At 35.0% G+C, this 19,107-nt stretch overlaps 1 protein-coding gene across 2 annotated transcripts in view; it reads right to left on the bottom strand.

Annotated features, from left to right (window-relative positions):
• The window catches only part of TMTC2 (transmembrane O-mannosyltransferase targeting cadherins 2), a 459,067-nt gene that overhangs the window by 73,196 nt on the left and 366,764 nt on the right, over positions 1–19,107 (bottom strand). For both annotated transcript variants that reach the window (XM_050748326.1, XM_050748327.1), the window contains exons 10-11: positions 11,868–11,982; positions 727–790 (exon numbers count right to left, since the gene is read on the bottom strand). In XM_050748326.1, the coding sequence (XP_050604283.1) occupies positions 727–790; positions 11,868–11,982 (179 nt within the window). The remainder of the gene's footprint in view (positions 1–726; positions 791–11,867; positions 11,983–19,107) is intronic.

The following is a 19,107-nucleotide window of genomic DNA, read 5'->3' as shown; positions in this document are numbered from 1 at the left end:
GTTTCAAAATTGCATTTCCCAATAGATGGTCTTGATGTGAAGAACAGGGTAGAAGATTTTAGTATTGGCGAAAGATGCAGAAGGTATATGAAAATAAAAGCACAATGTGTTGGAGTTCAGAGATGTGTTGCAAATAAAATGTGCTTAGAAGACCAAGACAAAACCAGTTCTTATTTTCTCATAAATGGTTACTCTATTTCAATAGAAGAGATCTAATTTATATCCATCTTTCTTTATGGAAGCATCATTACCCAGAGAAAAATTGTAATAAAAACATTCTTGATAAAGTTGAAAAGCACAGAAATTAGAAATGAGGCCTGTGGAATAGAAAAGAGGCATACAGCTTGAGGTCTGACTATACAGGAGAATCAAAAAATAATAGGTATTTAATGCCAGAGCCAAAAAAACCTTCAAGGAATTGATTTTAAAAGTTATCCAAATACAAAGTACTTAGTAGTGCTAAAGCCTGTGTTCAAGTGATAAAAATCTTATGTTGCTTTACACAGGCTAGAAGAGAAAAAGTCTAACTCTAGAAAAAGAAGCTTGAGGCTGGCAGATTTTACTGTTGAATTAAGCTATTTAGTAGGTATTCAAAATAAGAGATCGAGAGAGAAAGGAAGAAAGAAAGAAAGAAAGAAAAAAACAAAACACGCTTCTATGTCTTACACCTATCACACGCTTTGAGTCTATCCCTCTGAAAGTGTTTCTCATTAGGAAAGTACTTACATTAGGCCTCAGTCTGGCTGCCAGATCATAATACTTCTCGGCTGCTTCATTGAGGCTAGCCTGTCTGTAAGAGAAATAATAAAATAAAACTATAGCATTTATTTTAGAATTACAATTAGGATCACCGTGCAGCAAAATAATGTTAATTTAAAAAAAAATTCTGGTCACACCAAACAATAATTTGTCCAAGCAGAAAAAGACTTAAAAATTGAGTGTTTGCATTGTACTTGTTATTGTATTTAAGGCATTATAAATAGTATCTTAACATAATCCTATTCAGTGGGTGTTGTTATTTCACATTTACATATTAGGAATTAGAAAAGTTATCCTACTTTTCCATGCAAAACTAGGTAATATATTATAGTGGTGGGGTTCTCCAGCATCAACATGATACGCCAGAAAAATCTCAATTTTAAAAATAAATTGTCAAAATTTGTAATTATTGCTTTTGTTTTATGAAAACAGTAAAGATCTGCAGGACTTTCAAAATTCTACATCTGTCTAGAAAGACACTTTCTTTCCAGTATGGAGGGAACTTTCCACAGTGTGTAGTTAACAGAAAAAATAAAAAGGCCAGATTATGTCTCCCCTTGGACTTCAGACACCAGGGTCACCACATGACTTAACCTCAGCTAAATGGATGTTCTCATTACTTAGGACTTTCATTCCTAAGTGACAGAAAGATGAAAGGATGGCCAGAACTCACTTGCAATGGTAGAAGCAATGGGACTATTTACTAGCCAGACTCTTCCTGGAAAGAACTGCTTTTGTATATCTCACTTCTGGGCCACTGAGGCTACCTTGTTTCCTGCCAATTTAAGCCTTCCAGCCTACAGTGAATTCTGTAGCTCCCATAGCCTTCAAATAGCTACAGTCAGTTTCTATTGCTCACAGCCAAATCCTGTAAGTAGCGCAACTGACTTGTACAAATAAAATGTGCACTGAAATTTACAGATAGATTTGTTCACTGTCTATTCCTGTGATTCACAGAAAAGACCTAGGTTCACCCAACTCATCACCAGAAGCAGGGTTCTAAGGAAGCGCAGCCAGTTGTTCTTTAATATACAATATATTTTTTGATCATACCATGCTGCTTCAGAAGACCTTCTAAGATGGCAGGTAATAAGATCTAAGAAGCTTGTGGAGGTTGAACTGGAATCTGGTGACAATATTTGAAGGGTACAGAAAAAATGCTACAGAAAAATGCCAAATTCAATTTCAGATGTTGTATATAGCATATCTATGATGTGACAATAATAGTAAATGGCTGGGGGTCCTGCAGTTAAAATGGAGTGGTGTTCTCTTGAAGCTGTGATGTAAAGAAGCTATTGAGACAAGAAGATGACAGGACAAGGATGAAGAGAACACAAAAATTAACTTTCTCAATTAGAAAAACATATTCAAGTTTTAAAAGAGAAGGTTAACTAGCCTTATCTATAAAAGTGAATTTGCACTTGGTCAAGCCAAATACAAACTATAAAAACATACCCCATGCAACCATATAAATTATGGAAATACCTGAAGATAACATCTCTCTGGAGAGTAGGACATATTTTTCTAATTTTTAAATGAAAAATAATTAAAAACACTGCTATTTTTAATAGAGGTTATAAAGAAAGTAAAAACCCTTGACCTAAGGCTCTACTGGACCCATGACATGTTACAATGTGCTGTTGCAATTTATATTCCCATAAATGTTAAAGCTCAATTTCAATATGTCAAGAGAAGTACTTTAGTTAGGTATGAAACAGTAAAAATTCCCTCACTAGGGTATTTAATAAAGGTTCCCTCCACCAAATTATAGAATCAATTTGGTACAGACTCATTTGGAAATCTGAACCAGAATTCATTAGGTCATGCCCTGGGAAGGTTTTCTCCAGAGGAAAATAAAAGGCATGCAGGTAGGAAATTGGAGCAACTTAATACTACAAAGAACTCAGTTACTTTGAAGTGAGATCAACCGACAGATGCCCAACATGGAAAATACAGCTACCATTAATATTCATCTTTATGGACATTTAATTATGAGGTAGATAAGGATCAAAAGAGAAACTGGGGAATCCATCAGATAAAATGTCTTGAAAATAATAATAAACTCAATTTTTAAAAGGTTTTACTGCCCCCCAAAATGGTTATTAGTTTTTAAAGTCTTCATATTATTCAGTGCTTTAGTTCTCAAAGGAAATATCTAGGTTAGAAAACTTAATTTCTTAAGCTAGAAGTAGAATTGATGAAATTTTGATGAGGTGGGAAAAAAACCCCACTAGGATTTATTATATATGTCTTACAACTATGCAAATTAATTTTTACTCTAGGACCTTGCTTCTAATATTAAATAGTCTTTACAAACTACTAATCAGCATGCATTTATGGCAGAACATGGAAAACTGTAGGGAAAAGAATATGTCAGTTGCACCCACAGAATGCTCATTTATATCCTCATTTTATTCTCTAGACAAAAGAGAATAACTCATGAGGAAGTGTCCAATGTCCATTTTACAGTGTTTGCTGTATTTCATACACGGCTCTCCACAGAGCATCCTGGGAGTACTTAATACATCTTAATTGTAGAGATGATTGAATCATTAATCAATATTTGAAAAAGTAAAGATTTAGCAGTATTCTGCCAGTTGTTTAGAGATTCTACTAAATATTGTCAAGAACTTCAACCATAAGATTGTTAGGGACTGATCGCAGGACTCAGGTTCCCAAGACTATTAAAGCAGACGAAAAAATAACACTTCCTGCATACTCGTATCCTTTCTTCCTTCCCTATTTCTTTTCTGGGACGGAAAATTTCTAAATCCACTATCCAGGAATTGATTATTTCATTTACCAGTTACAATACCACCATGAAGCAATTATTATTATTTACCACATTTTAAAGATGAGGATAATGCAAAAACAGTGCCAGATATTCACTTTCTTACTTCCTGAAATATCTCATTTTTAAAAGCTCACAATTAGATATAGTGGAAACTTTTCCCAAGTGTCCAAGTATTAAGAGAAGGCTTTGAAGGTGGGTGAAGAGGAGAGCAGTGGCTCTGCAAGAAATCTTGCAGGCCAGATGTAAACAACTCTGCATTCTGACCAAAACATACTTTACAAAGCCAGAAATAAGGTGGTGAGAAGGAAAATCATTCATACCAGGAACCCACAATGGATCCAGATGGGCAACTTGCTCCATTTAACATGCCATCCTAGGAGTCAACACTGTTATGTCACATATCTAGAGCATTAAAGATTTAATCCCTATGCCAATAATAGACAGTAACTGGAGACTCAGATGGAGGCTCCTTTCTCATTACCAACTCCTACCTATCATAGCTGTTGGGCCCTCCCACTCTTCACATTACCTCCGGTCTCTCAGGGCCAGGAAGGGTAAGGAAGAAGAAAAAGTCCACATAGCATTTGTGAACTGGACTAGGAAGTAAACCCTGAATTTCCAAGAAATCACTGGAGTGAGTTGATTATATTTTAAGTCTTTAGGTTCAGGGTTTTTTGTTCTGTTGGTTGGTTTTGTTTTTTGCCATCAGTGAAAATATAGTCTCAGATCGAAAGCAAACAGACAATAACAAAACTCACAAACACATTTCATCATTTGTGTACTGCGAAATTCCATTTTTGTACATGAGACTATAAAATCTGCATCTGTTAAATATACATATTTCTTATATCTAGTTCCACTCCCTGGTGTTATTTTAGAAAAGTATACTTTGGAACACATGTTTATGGCCCAATAGTCTTATAAAGAAAGATGTATAAGAGAAATTTGGGAATCAATAATGTAATGGAATAACAACTTAATATACCCTATGAAATGTCTGAAGCAAATCTGATTAAAATAACCACTTACAATTACCCACATTTTTATGTATTCTGTGCAAATTATAAAATCGCTAAATTTAAATTTTCTTCCTTAGAAATATAAATAATAAAATCTCTAGTGGCATTTAGAAGTAAAACTCTCTTTAACTACAATTATTAATAGTTGTGAATTGTCAATTTGAATTAAAAATTAATATAAAAACTACTCATACGTACAAAAGGTATTTCAGTAAAGTCTTGGCAATTGTTTTCAAGAATAGCTTATGAGCATTTTTTTTTTTAACTGGAGATTGTTGTTCATGTAACATAAAAACAGAGGAAAATAGCTGGGTTTTCCTGGATTCTTGCCAGGCTCTGATGCTTAGTTTTGAGTTACTCAAAGCAGCACTAAATTTTAATTCCAGTTGATATGTTATACAGTAGGAATAGAAGTAGAATTGAAATAATCGAAGACATAAAAATGTATGGAAGATCTTAAAATAGTGAAACCAGAGTCATACATATGTAAAAACAATGGAGCAGAAAAGATCCTTGCAATGAAACATGTACAATAAATTGTTTATGACCATTAAGCCTTCTTAGATGAAAACTTCTCTGTCAAGATATCGAAAATGGCTTCATGACCTGTAAGTATCTCCACCTGAATTCTAAATGAAAAGACTAGAGTGGTAAAGAAAAAACGTAGCAATAAGAGGAAAAAACTATGCTGACAATATAATTTTTAAAAAGGTCCCTCTGAGAAATTCCTTGATGCCCCATGACAGTTTAAGGCTATTCTTTCACAGCCTCAAACTGTTCAGGGGCTGCAAAAGGCAGAGTTAAACCTGTATCTAGAACGATTATATAATGATGTGTAGTGGAAAAAATTAAAAGAGAGGGTATTGTGTATTGGCAATGTCAACTGTTATATTCACATGTAGTAAATTACCACTTATGTTCAAGGTGTAATGTTTGGATGAGGAGAAGGAATTGAGACGGGTGAAAGAGAAACAGCAGAATAGAACTTGCCTGTAGCGGTGGTCCAAGAATCAACATCCTAAGCTTATCCTGGGATTTGTTAGAAGCGTAAAATCACAGGTACTACCCCAACTTACTAAATCATAGCATGCACTTTAACAACATCCCCAGGTGCTCACATGCACATTAATAGTGGAAAGAAACAGGGTTGACAGATGCCCACCTTCAACCTCATTTGCCACCCCACTTTGCTCTGAAGACCCTATGGTCCATTACAACATGGTTGAAATAAGAGCCTCGTGATTGTAAATGGGAAGTAAAATATAACTAATAATTGGAAAATCCAGTGACTTCCTAGTGGTTTTGGTAAGTTTGGAAGTGATAAGGAAGAAAATATATGGCTCAGAGGGCGTTGGAAATATATACATACATCCCCAAGATACACACACACACGTACACACACACACGCAATCTGATTTGTTAAAATAATTTGATTCTGTTTTCTTCTTATTCAAGAATTTAAATTTTATGTGACTTCCAGTAGAATGTATGAAGAACTTAGCATTTGTAAATTTTATGTTTTCAACATATTGATTACATAATATTGTGTGGTTTGAATATACAAATTAAAAGATAATGATTCTTTCTTGTATATTCACTCTGCTCTCTAGAAATTAGGGAAGAAATTAGAACCAGTTGGTATGGTGGAGTTTTGCTATTTTTACTACCTTTGGGGCACAGTGGTAGTTTCCACCCTTAGGCCTAGAAAAAAAGAAAGTGCACACATCTCGGCTGCATGCGTGACCCAGATCAGAGACTATATCATGATTATACTTCAAAAATGTAATATCCCTTTGAGAATACAAAGTTGGAGTTCTCTCTCCAATGGCCCTGTCTACTTTATAAAATTTATTACAAAAGTATAATTTAATAATATTGGAAAGACCTAACTACTAAGCATTTATTTACACATTTGACAAACTGTTATTCTGTAAATTATTTTCTGTATCAATAAAGTCGAGAATCATAGCATCTAAGCCATCAGTCAGGTGTAAAATACGAGGGAGCCAATGTGACACAGTGAAAACAGTATCATACTACATTAAGCCTTAACCCCTGCTTTACCAATGGTAAATACAGAGAAGAGTATTGACTTTGAGTCTCAGTATGCTCATCTGTAAGATGGGAAGGTTTATTAACATTTACTTCACAGATGTAACTTAGAAATAAGAGAGTGACAGACATAAAATGCAAAGTATAGTGTCAGGTAGACAGAAGATGTTTGAATAAATGCTACATTTATCCCTTACCCTGTAAGCAGAAGCAGATTAAACACACACACACACACACACACACACACACACACACACACACACACACACTCATTCCACTAGAGCCTATGAATGCTGTAAACCATGTAAAGTTTGTTATTAGTGCCTCTATATTTCCTCTCAAATAACAAATATCTTCATGTTATCTTCAGCTTCCAGTTCTTCAGAAAAGTTGAATAAATCCATTCACAGAAAATGTTTCTAATAGAATAACTGATTTAATAAGTTTCTTCTCATAACACTATAGATATAACTCTACTGTGTTCTAGCATCGTAAATTCCTTTATTTTCCTTTAATGATAACCAATCTGCTTTTTAATGCTGTCATCTGGAAGCATCTAGTAACTTTTCATTTTGTTTGAAGTACTAACAATGTCACCATGTATTGTCAACATTCTTTATGTGAGGCCACTCAACATTTGTGATCATCTCCCCTATGAATACACTTGGTAATCAGTCAGAACAAGGATCCCACATTCCCAAGCAAGGAAGAAGCTAGAAATTCAGTCATCTTCTAACTTTCGTTTAGCACAGGACTCAGTTTCTACCCATCAGATGCAATCTCAAGAGAATGGAATTCAGAGGTAAGCATAATGGGAAGCAGCTAGGCCCAGGAGAATCATCTTCTAATAAATGTGATGCACACTTTGCTGGGTTCCTTGTGGGTGATGGTGGCACAGCTCCTGCACTGTAAAAGCTGCTGAGCCCAAGGGAATTCTGGGTGGTTGGGAATTATTCTTAGCTGTGTACAGTAGAGCTCCCAACCCCACTGGTAGAGTCTGTAGGTTATAGAACACTCGTTAAAAAATCTTGTTGCTGTACAAACTAGCAAGTATGATTCTTTAGTACACAACTAAAAGCTGGTCTCTACATGACAACAGTTTAAAAACAAACCTATTTTCATTGATTTTGCCTTCATTATGATGAATGAAGATCATCCTATTTTGGAAATTTTCTCTATCTCTTGATAATCTCTACTCTATGCTCTGTTTCAGAAATTTCTGTTCTTATTAACATTTCCATATACACAAACAAATAAAATTATATATAGCATATATGATATATAAAACTACATGCACACATATACAGTATATAGATGTATGTGCATATTTATACATAAATAAAAATAACATATTATGTATACAATATATGTATATACATGACTATATATACACATGTATAATTATGAGCATATATAGTATGTAGAACTATACATATATATAATTACAAGTGTAATTACTTATAATTATGCATGTGAGTTCCTAATCCATCCTCCAATCTTTTGTTCATTCACCATTTTCATGTTTTTAGTATTTTCCACCAATTTCTGGGGAAATATCTATAGCTTCTATTTAAATTATTAGTCTATTAATTGTATACTACCTCCATTGCTGTTATACATTCAGAGACCCTATTAATCTCTTAGTAATCTTTTCCCAACATTATAGTGTTCCTCTTTCTACTTACCTACTTCTTTGCACAAATATATTTTGTATCAGCTAAGTTAGGTTATACTTTGGGAATAAATGCCTTCTAAGTCTCACTGAATTAAGACAACATTTACTTCTCACTCATTGAACCTATCCAACGCAGGTGAGGAGGGAGGTTTGTCTCTCTTTGGTCACTTAGGGATCTACATTTTTAAGTCAGAGAAAGGGAAAAGCACTCAGTCTTAGAGCTTTGGCTCAAATGTGCCATACATCACATTCACACACATTCAATGACAAATAAGAGGCATGCAGGACTTCAGCTTCAAGGAAGGCAGGAAAGTGCAATACTACTGTGATTCTCTAGAACAAAGGGCCTTGCAATAGTTTGCTGAGAATGACGGTTTCCAGCTTCATCCACGTCCCTACAAAGGACATGAACTCATCCTTTTTTATGGCTGCATAGTATTCCATGGTGTATATGTGCCACATTTTCTTAATCCAGTCTATCATTGATGGACATTTGGGTTGGTTTCAAGTCTTTGCTATTGTACCCTAGAACTGAAAGTATAATAATAATAATAATAATTTAAAAAAAATCATTAAATAAATAAATAAATAAAACAAAGGGCCAAGCAAACTTGCTGAATGACATTAATACTACTTCCACCACAGAGTGTTCTTTTGAAGCACTTTGATGACAGGAATTTAGAGACCCTCTAAGAGGCTCTTAAGTTTTTAATGTAAACCTGCTTCACCGAGGCCCTTTATTTTGATACCTCTGACTTGTCATTCTTATCTGAACTGCCAAATTGAGTAATATATTTCAAAACTATGTATTAGCTTATTCTACAGAGAAAGATCTTTGTTCACTTCTGGTAGCTGGAATGGGTATACTGGAAATTTCTCAAATTTCAGGCCTCTTGAAGGTCCAAATAAGATAAAGATTTGCCCCTTGATGGCTGGCCTGAGGATCTCACTTCTTCCAATCTCATCTTATTCAGATGGAACGACCATTATTTTTTCTTTTTGCTACATTTGTAATGAGCAGCTCCTGCTCCCCCTCCCCACGTTTATAGATTCTTTTGGTCATTACATTGGAGATTTGCCAAGAAAAGGGAAGTTAAATCAGTATGTTCAAACCTTATCTTGAACTATAACTTTTCCCTAAATTGCTGATTTGGGATAGTGGGTAAACCACTTATCCAGCTAACAAAGTGAGACACAACCAATGGTCACCAAACCCTGTCAATTTTGTCTCCTAAATGTCTCTCAAAAGAACAGAGTTCTTGAGAAAATAATATCAAACTTAATTTAGAACTATGTAGCATCACCCCCAGGAGAAAATTTACATGTAACATTAAATAAGCAAAATTTTGACAACTAGCCATTTTGACAAAAGTATATTCAAGGGGAAACCAATAACCCTTCTTATTCCTTTAGGCAAACAAAGCCCTGAATGTTCTCAACTATTAAGAAAAGAGACTGCTATTCAGCTTGACAGCAAGCACTCCAGAAATGCTTGAATTTGACAGAGGTGAAAAACAGAAAGCTAAGTAAAAACATTCATGAAGACTGCCATCCAGTTGAGTAGGAGAAAGTCAAGCTGCTGTGGTCACTCTTACAGTCCATACAGGAGGGCACCGACTGACTGCAACTTAATGAGGGATGCAGACCAGAGAAAGCTGGAGAGGATGTTCTGAAAATAAATCCTAAAGATTTCCTCACTGCCAATATATAACAAAAATTTTCCACTGGTTTCTAGCACTAAGACAACTAAGAAAAAATCATAAGTGATGTCTTTAACAAGGACTTTTATTTTTTCTTTTGTAATATACTTATAATGGGTTTCTATTGGTAGACCTTGAATTTCAGACATGGATTTAATATGTAGCAAAATGCCTTGTTGATAAAAGTATCTGTTATTATCAAGATGAATTTGCCTGCGTGTATTCCTGCTTTCCCATTCTTGCAAATTGTTTATTGTTGCTGAAAGCATAGTGTTTTATTCATGAGGAACCAAAAGTCCTTATCTCTGTAACAATACCTAAACTTGTCACACAAATTGAGGTGTCTTTTAAAAATTATCTTTGCATTGAAGGTTCTTGCAGATTGGTTACAATTTATTTTAGGAATATACCAACAGTCAAATGAATCCTGATTTCCCTTTGTAGGTGTCAGCTTTCTTGAGTTCATCACCAAACAAGTACCTTAGGGATGCTAACATTAATGTTGAATGAGGGCATTCAACTAAAACATCTCTGTATTTTTTTTTTTTTACAACTACAGGTGAATCTACAATCATCTTAAAAGCTAAAATAAAAATTCTTCTACTTTTTATAAATGTCCTCATTTTAAAACCATCCAATTTTGAATCAACTTTTCTGTTATTATTCGTTCCTTGTAAGAGTAATCTATGTAATTACAAATCTATTCCTGGAAGCCAAGCGCAGAGACCACAGTATAGAAGTCATTTACTGAAGCATTTAGGTGGGGATTTAATGAACTAGTATTCAAGTAAGAATATGGGAGGAGTTATATGCACACATATATGTGTGTGTGTGTATATATATATTATAACATGACAAATAATGCTTTTTAAACAACTATATAAATCATTTGATTAAAAGCAGTTAAAAACATCCTCCTATAATCTAAAGAACCATTTATGGATGCACTGATTTTCTTTATATTCACACACAAAAATAATAATTTTTATTATTATTTATTTATTATTTAATAATTTTTATTATTATTTATTATTTGATAATCTGGCCTTATATTTTAGTATTTTTGCTCTCATTGTAATTAGCCTTTGTAATAGTCTTCTGAAAACAGAAGCATTAAAAGTTAAAAAAATGTATTGTTTCACGACAAAGCAATAGTGTTGATTCCAGGGCTATTTTTAGAATTTCATGGGCCTTAAGTATACTTGTATTTGAAATTCCTCTCCACTATTAAACATTAAAATGTATTCACATACCACAGTCAATATAATTAACATAAAAACACAAATATTGAGATGCAGTTTACTGACACAATGTTTTGCTTTGGAGACATTTAATTAGACATGTATTATATTCAATTTTGCTGTTTTCTTTTTGTATTTTATGAGTAGTAATTTTTAGAGGGAAGGGAAAGGAGGTCGCAGTAATTTTCAGAAAGTCCTAAAACCTCATATGCCCTACACATGGTGCACATAGACCAGGGGAGTCCAATCTTTTGGCTTCCCTGGGCCACAATAGAAAAAGAATTGTCTTGGGGCCACACATAAAATACAGTAACACTAATAATAGTTGATGAGCTTAAAAAAAAAAAAAGAAAGAAAAAGCAAAAAGCCTTATAATAATGTTTTCAGAAAGTTTACGAATTTGCGTTGCAACGCATTCAAAGCTGTCCTGGGTCACATGTAGCCCATGGGCCACGGGCTGGATAAGGTCGAATAGCCTATAATGAATACAATATTTCTAATTGTTTTACATAGTTAAGCAGCATGATTCACATTAAGAATGTGGAATAAGGTGGCATGACATGAAAATTCGTATAATTAATTACCTTCTCAAAGTCAAGGCTTTGAGGCACAGTAGCAAGAACTAACCTGAGCATGTGGGCAGCATTGAAGACAACATCAAACTCTGTGCTGTCTAGTTCAGCTGCTTTTTTTGCCATCTCAGCTGCTTCTATGAGACGAGCTTCTTCCAGAAGAAACTGACCTGAAAAGTATAAAAATCAGTGAGCTTCAACTCAGAAAATCCCATGAAACAATAAAGCTGTTATTAAAGAAAAATAAGTACAGTGGCAAAGGTGACTTGAAGCTAAAATTTAGTAATACACTCATTATTTAGAGATTATTTATATGCCTTTTGCTTAATTATGGGACATTTCAAGGTTTCTATTTGCTAACTTAAACATTTTTTTCTTAAAAAGAAATCATCTAAAGACTATTCAGCAAGATATAAGATGAATAAATTTAAAGCTATACTACAAATATGAGTTGAGTTGATTCCCACTGTTAGTACTTTAAAACAGCTCCTGTCTCTGATGCATATGCACAAACAGGCATATTCATATTGACAAACATGCATTTCTTATATTTAACATTAAATTACTGATAAACATAGGTAGGTTAAGCATTAATTTACTCAATTAGATTTAATAATAATTATGGAATAAATATTATTTATTCCAACAAGTTCAGATTTGTGACATTACTTTCAGGTTAGCTTTACAAGGTTAGAATTACTACACACAGAGTCACAGAACTCTTTCAACTGTACCTCAAGAATTATTACATAATGCTATCCCGGAAACATATTGTGAGGATAAAGAAAACAAAAGTTAGGCCCAATTTTAATGTCATAAATATACAGACAGAGACAACAGGCCACTTTTTAAATAGAGATTGAACAGTAACAGTACTAATGCTAAGCTTTATCTGATATGGATATTCAAATAAAAACCAAATTAAAGGATGATAAACATATGCTGAAGCCATCTATATAGTTGCCAGGTTTTTCAAGTTGTTGTCTAATTATTATCTCTTCCTGTTTGAGGTTTCATATTTGTTTAAAGTTCAAGAATTTAAAAGTACTAAAAATAGTTATAAAAATGATTAGTAAGTTCTGAGCTGCAGACAGAAACATAAAACTTTAAAAATGTCAAGAAGACATATACACAGCCAACAAGCATGTGAAAAAAGGCTCAATATCCCTAATCATTAGAGAAATGCAAATCAAAACCACGATGAGATATGATCTCACACTAGTCAGAATGGCTATTATTAAAAAGTCAAAGAATAACAGATGCTGGCAAGGTTGCAGAGAAAAGGAAAGGCTTATACACTACTGGTGGGAATATAAACTAGTTCAGCTTCTGTGGAAAGCAGTATGCTGATTTCTCAAAGAACTTAAAACAGAATTACCATTTTACCCAGCAATCCCATCATTATGTACATACTCAAAAGAATAGAAATCATTCTACCATAGACACATGCATGTATATGTTCATTGTTAACAGTATTCACAATAGCAAAGACATGGAATTAACCTAAATGCTCATCAATGGTAGACTGGATAAAGAAAATGAGGTACACACACACCATGGAATACTATGCAGCCACAAAAAAGAATGAGATCATGTCCTCTGCAGTAACCTGGCTGGAGCTGGAAGCCATAATATGAAGCAAACTAACACAGGAACAGAAAACCAAACATCACCATGTTCTCACTTATAAGTGGGAGCTAAACATTGAGTACACGTGGACACAAAAAAAGGAACAATGGAGATAAGGAGCTACTTGAGGGAGGAGGTTGGGAGTGGGGAGATCAAAAAACTGCCCCTTGGGTACTGTACTTACTACTAGAGTGATGAAATAATCTGTCCATTGAGCCCTACGTATTTACCCACATAGCAAACCTGCACATGTATCCCACACGTGTACCATGCATGTGTAATCTGTATGTGAACCTAAAATAAAAGGGAAAGATAAAAACAAACAAACAAAAAAATAAAAATGCTAAATGCTCTCTGGTGGCTAAAAAGCCCATTATTTACTGTTTATTTAATGAATGTTACAAATTGTCTTCTAACCCAAAAGACCATTTCTTAAATAAAAAAGAAATACCCCTATTTTAAGGATTTATAATAAACCATAGCCGGCCGGGTGTGGTGGCTCACGCCTGTAATCCCAGCACTTTGGGAGGCCAAGGCAGGTGGATCACCTGAGGTCTGTAGTTTGAGACCAGAGTGGCCAACATGGTGAAAGCCAGTCTCTACTAAAAATACAAAAATTAGCCAGGCGCAGTCGTGGGTGCCTGTAATCCCAGCTACTAGGGAGTTCGAGGCAGGAGAATTGCTTGAACCCAGAAGGCGGAGGTTGCAGTGAGCCAAGACTGCACCACTGCACGCCAGCCTCGGCAACAGAGTGAGACCCTGTCATTCATTCATTCATTCATTCATTCATTCATTCACTCATTCATTCATAAATAAATGCCACTGCTTGCATTTAAATATGTCTAAATTTCAATTAGTAAACAACAATGAGTAAAGGTAAGCCTATGATTATAAAGACTTTTTGTTTTTTTCAAAAGCAAGTGACAAAATTTTAAGACTAGGACTTGGAGATCACTCAGCTATTTCCACAAAAAGTTTCACATCACTTTCTTAGTTTGTCGTCTAACATTCTGTGCCTTTCTTATCTCCCAGAACAGATAAACATTAATTCTTGGGTTAGAAAATTAAGGAAAGAGAATTATAAATAAGTTACATTTATAAATAAAAAACACATTACTTATGAAATAACCGTATATACTAACTCTACAGATACAGATATGAAATGAAATTTAAATATATGGTACTTTTTTGTATACCAGTAAAATAAGAATCAGATAATCTGTGGCATACTGAAATATTATTATCTCCTCATATATAGCTTCATAAAGGTTGCCAGGCTAACCGCATCCTTCAGATAGTTGTAGTTATTATAGACTGCTTTTTAAATTAAAACACAATATTAATTACTACTTTTATTCAAAACATAATATTTAACTAAGCAAATGCATTAATAAATACATTATTTATGTGGTATTTAAACAAAGGATAATGTAGGAAATTATTAATTGTTCTTTTCCTTTACAGGCAGCTATTAACTCTGAAATGTAATCTATATTAATAGTTAGAAAAAGTAACAATTAATTGAATAATGAAGGTTATTTTCTTGAAATTCATTAGACTGTAGAGAGAACAGAAGATTAGTCCTGGTTAAAAAAGAAAAAGAACATGGTATCTATTTTGTACATATGGAAAGAAAGAAGGATATTGACAAGTCATCTATATGGTGAAGGTAATGATATCCATAACAAGGGATCCCTTTACAAGCAATGTCCAGGGAAAAGCCTTTGAAGCTTTAGCAACGCCAAATGCATCTTTGCTGTTCAACAACAAAAAAAGGAAACATCATTAATTTTGTAAAATCAAATTAACTTTTTAATCATCATTTAATAATTTTTCTTTATGCTTTAAATTAGCCTTGCCATGCAACATGTGCTTTGTAAACAATTTCCAAAAACTACATGGAACATATAATTTTTAGTACGGTAAATGGTAACAGAAAAAAATTTGCATATGATCATTTTATAAGTGCAAAATTCATTTACCATATTAATATTCAGAAAAACAATATCACAACACATCAGTTAGGTATCTGGATATTTTCCTCTATTCTGTTCTCGACAGGCCACAAATCTCAATTGTCCCACATTAGTGTTATGCTATGTGATAAAGGCACAGGATATTATGGAATCTGAATCATCTGGCTGGTATTTTTTAAACTGTATTTTAATATTTCAAACAAAGGTGAAGGTAAATTATTATTCTGCTACACTACATTGAAATATAGCCGAGAATTGATGAAAAATAGAGCAATAAACATTTCGAATACATATAACTTGTGTTTGTACAGGGAACTGTTTGTACAGGGAAACAAATAGTAGGTTTCTTCCTAAGAACTACTCCAAGAACCTAAAGTGATATGTTATTGGGACAACAATAAGAAAATTTTCCCTTGCCCCTTCTGGAAGACTTTACCTCACATCACCCCTCTCCCATCAGCTTTATCTATTACTACTTCCACCAGACACTAGCCCCTTCAAACTATTAATTGGGCTTCCCATAGTGGAACCTACTGCTTCCCATCTTTGTCTGGAACATCCAGCCACCAAGATCTCCTAGCCTCTAAGTTTGTCCCATCCCAATCTCCAGTTCTGTCTTGCCTACCTATTGTAAAAAGATAGCTTTCATTTTTATGCCCAAAACATTTCCTTCTTAGTGACGCCTTCTTAGGCCAGTTTCCAACAGTGTTAGGATTGCTTATGATTTAGGTTCACTGTAACATAATTTGCCAACTAAATAGAGCACCTAGAATGGTAAAAGGGAGTATTAATTATGCTGAAGAAAGGGTGGAAACCAGAATTGTCCCAATATGGCCACCCCACTTATAGCACATGTGGCAGAATGTGGATCTCAGTCCTCTCATCTTAATTACTACTGGGAACAGAACTATTCGTACAATCAGGCATTGAATCACTGCTAGCAGAAGTAATAAATATGGCAAGAAAGACAGGTGCTCTTCCCTGAAGAAATTACTGTGAAGCCTATCAAGACCGAGACAAGCCCCAAGTTCCAGTGAATAGGAACAGCTAATGAGGCTCAGGTAGTGCAGGTATACTACAAGGCAGAGCAGGTATAGTACAAGGTAGAGGCAGGACTAAAGGAAGAGAAACTCGAGTAAGGCAGGCACTTTGGGGAGTCCACCTACACTGATGGATTCTACAGGGCCTGCAAGGTTACCTTTTTTATTAGTCTCTAGCTTTCGAGTACATCAGAATGACCTGGAGGGCTTGAACTAAGAGAGAGCAAGGCACCACCCGCAGAATTTCAGATTCAGTGGGTTTGGAATAGCGCCTGAGATTTACGTTTTTAACAAGTTCCCTGGTGATGCTGATGCTGCCAGTTCAGTGTCCACACTTTGCGAATCAGTATCTTATGTGAAAAACAACATAAATGTTTTTCGCCATACTCTGAACTCTGCTGACATCTGGGATTAGCTAGCAGGCTGAGCTCTTCCGGTAATCAATTGCATCTGGCATTGTGGCAAATCTGTATGGGTCTACAGCAACCTCAGTTTTGCCTTCTCAGAAGAATGAATTCGACAGAGGGGGATAAGGCAGAAGGAGATACTGAGGCATGTTTTAGAGCAGAAGTGCCAGTTTAGTAAAAAGTAATAAAGTTTAGAACAGTAATAAAAGGAAGGAAAGTACACTTGGGAGAGGGCTAAGTGGGTGACTTGAAAGGCAAGCGTGCGGCTTGACGTTTTGACTTAGGGTTTTATAGGTTGGCATACTTCCGGGGTGATGGTGTTACTTCTTCCCGCTCGCACAACTCCTGAGATCTGATCGGGAAGGTGTTGATCACCACTTTCGGGTGTTTTCTATCTATCAGGAACCAGCGTCCCCTTGTGCCAGCTGTGAACAATTATGACTTTAGAGAAACAGTTAAAAACTGCCTGACCATCACCTGATGGTTGCCAGACACTCCTGGTGTGCGGGTGTGGGAAGAGCCCTCTCCAGACCTATTCATAAGCGACTAGCTATAACAGCACCGTCTTCCCTAATCATGGGGCTTAGGTGACTAGTTTATACATATGTGTATACACAGATATATGTGTATAAATAAGACATATTCATTGAATATCAGTTTCCTTTCTAAAAGTCATTAAAATAAGAAAGGTAGGCCAGGCATGGTGGCTCATGCTTGTAATCCCAGCACTTTGGGAGGACGGGGGTGGGCGGATCACGAGGTCAGGAGTTCAAGCCCAGCCTGGTCTCGAAACCCTCGTCTCTACTAAAAATACAAAACTTAGCTGGGCGTGGTGGCACACACCTGTAATCCCAGCTACTCAGGAGGCTGAGGCAGAAGAATCACTTGAACCCGGGAGGCAAAGGTTGCAGTGAGCTGAGATTATGCCACTGCACTCCAGTCTGGGCGACAGAGCTAGACTCCGTCTCAAAAAATAAATAAATAAAAATAAAATAAAAAAATAAGGAAAGGTAAAATTTTATCCTTCACATAGAACAATAGATTTCTGAGAAACCACTTCTTTTTCATATACAGCAAACACATTCTATGTATTTGATAACTGAGTCAAATTACAAATAAAAAAAGCACAAACAGCATAAGTAAAATTTATTTTATTCTCATGAGTGTACTGCTGCTACTACACTTTATTTCTTTGGTTGTAATTTGTCTTACCCAAGCTTATTATCACCTTAATTATCACAAATTACAGGGAGAAAAAAAGGAAAAAAAATGAGATAAGAAATTATTTTTTAAAGTAATTTGAGTAGAGCAAAACAGATGATATAACATAAGGAAGCATTCTCTAGAGATCCAGAGACAAACAACGTAAAAGTCTCCTCATGGGTTAATGTGGGAAAAGGGAAACAGCAATTGTTTTGTATTGAACTGTTTCAATATCAGAGTAATACCACTTCTTCTCTGGACAAATCTGTCACTGAACCATTTTAAGTGCTTAGTAGATTTTTACCAACATTTCAATATGACAAGCTTGTGAAGACCAATCTTTCGTTAATTCCTGGATTTAAAAGGCTGTCTGCAATGTAGAAATCCATAAAAATGTAAGCTGGCCTTAAGCCATAGGCTCAAATCCTGCTTTGTAAAAATTCTATATATAAACTCCCTAGATTAATCGTGACTGGCATTTTTTTCTAAAATATTATAAAAATTCACTGAGGATCAATGCAACTAAAGAGCTAAAACAATCTGTAATAGGTGTTATCATACAATTCTCTTTAGAAAAAAACTCATTCATATGTAGCTTTAAAAATGTTCAAAATCAAATAAAAATATTTTTTATAAAACAACTATAAAATGACATTTGCATTAAAGTAGTTATCCTTAGAAGATGACATTTGATCATAGAAATGTGTCCAGAATCGTCTGAACTCTACTGACACCATTCTGTCTGAAGCCACCACATCACCCTGGATGGCAGCAATAATCTCCTAAATAGTCCCCATACTTCTAGAGGGTATTCTCAAAATGGCAGTCTGAGTGATCTTGGTAAAATGGAAATCGGATTGTTGTTCTACAGCTGATTCGAGAACCCTTACACTGGCCTACACAGCTTGCTATGATCAACACGGGTTCTTCCCCACCCTCTCTTACTGTTCCTGTAATACATCAGACGAAAAATGGCTCCTGGTTCAGAGTCTTTTCACTCACTATTCCCTCCACCTGCAATGTTTTTCCCCCAGATATCC

This window comes from Macaca thibetana, chromosome 11 (assembly GCF_024542745.1).
Source record: "Macaca thibetana thibetana isolate TM-01 chromosome 11, ASM2454274v1, whole genome shotgun sequence".
Classification (NCBI taxonomy): Eukaryota; Metazoa; Chordata; class Mammalia; order Primates; family Cercopithecidae; genus Macaca; species Macaca thibetana.
The sequence above is the reverse complement of the archived record's forward strand: the minus strand, read 5'-3'. Positions and strand labels throughout refer to the sequence as shown.